A 1,568-nucleotide genomic window follows, 5' to 3' on the forward strand; every position below is an offset into this window, starting at 1 on the left:
GGTCAAGGAATGATCTTTGAAAAAGTTAGATTGTTTTACAATAGGATGAACCCTTAAGAAAATCTCTGCTGCCCCTACCACATGTACAATTCAGGAAGACTACCGGAATAGTGGCAATACTGATAATGATATGAAGGAAGAAAATAAATATGTTTAAGTTTGCTTGACTTTTGTATGCGAAGCCCTTTACTGTAGAATCCGAATATCTACCTCCTCACAAAATCTCTTTGATTTTTACGTACAAATTGGGTAGCCTTCAAAAGTCCTCAAAAGTCAACAATGAGAAATCACACAGCTATAACAACCTTCATCCTGCTGGGACTGACAGATGACCCACAAATGAAAGCTCTGCTTTTTACCTTTTTATTTTTCACCTACATATTGAGTATTACAGGGAACCTGACTATTATTACCCTCACATTGGTGAACTCCTACCTTAAAACTCTCATGTACTTTTTTCTCAGAAATTCCTCCTTCTTAGAAGTCTCATTCGTCACTGTCTTTATTTCTAGATTCCTGTACAGCGTATCTACTGGGGACAATACTGTTACATACAACGCTTGTGCAAGTCAAATATTTTTTGTTTTTCTTTTTGGAGCAACAGATTTTTTTCTCCTGGCAGCCATGTCCTATGACTGCTCTGTGGCCATCTGTAAACCCCTTCATTACATGACCATCATGAGCAACAAGGTCTGTGTCTTATTAGTTCTCTGCTGTTGGGTAGCTGGCTTGATGATCATTCTCCCTCCCCTTAGCCTGGGTCTCCAGCTGGAATTCTGTGATTCCAGTGCTATTGATCATTTTAGTTGTGATGCAGGTCCCCTCCTAAAGATCTCATGCTCAGACACATGGTTGTTAGAGCAGCTGATTATACTTGTGGCTGTATTTGCACTCATTATCACCCTAGTGTGTGTGTTTCTGTCCTACACATACATCATCAAGACAATTCTAAGATTTCCTTCTGTCCAGCAAAGAAAAAAAGCCTTTTCTACCTGCTCATCCCACATGATTGTGGTTTCCATCACATACGGAAGCTGCATCTTCATCTACATTAAGCCTTCAGTGAAGGAAGAAGTGGCCATCAATAAAGGAGTTTCAGTGCTCATGACTTCTGTTGCTCCCTTGTTGAACCCCTTCATCTCTACCCTGAGGAACAAGGAAGTGAAACTGGCTTTCAATGCTCTGTAAAGAAGATCACATTCCTGTCAAAGAAGTAAACTATCTGATGAATCAGAGTAAAAGGAAAGAATAATGCCCCATAAATATTTTACTACAACTCCTAATTTCATTGCTTCCTGTCTGTAATTTAATCAAATTAACCTTCTCAAAGACTTTTAACATTATATCTTTATCTCATGATAATCAAATCACTTCTTCTTCTTTGAAACTAATATCATACAAGATGTTTTCCCTCTTTATGAATCTTTATATTTCCAAGATATTAAAGTTGGTTTTCACTCCTGACCTAGTCTTTTATTCAGTACTCAAGAGAAAGAAGGGAGATAATATTCAAAATTATACAAACTATATAAAGATAAATTGTGTAATAATATTACTAGTTGCTTCCT

At 37.2% G+C, this 1,568-nt stretch overlaps 1 protein-coding gene across 1 annotated transcript; it reads left to right on the forward strand.

The window, feature by feature from the left end:
- The first annotated feature begins 279 nt into the window (after positions 1 to 279).
- Positions 280 to 1,188, forward strand: LOC100656653 (olfactory receptor 6C2-like). Its single transcript, XM_010597503.3, has one exon. It carries the CDS (start codon positions 280 to 282, stop codon positions 1,186 to 1,188), a length of 909 nt encoding a protein of 302 aa, XP_010595805.2.
- Positions 1,189 to 1,568: the final 380 nt, after the last annotated feature.

The sequence above is a fragment of the Loxodonta africana genome, chromosome 4 (assembly GCF_030014295.1).
Source record: "Loxodonta africana isolate mLoxAfr1 chromosome 4, mLoxAfr1.hap2, whole genome shotgun sequence".
Classification (NCBI taxonomy): Eukaryota; Metazoa; Chordata; class Mammalia; order Proboscidea; family Elephantidae; genus Loxodonta; species Loxodonta africana.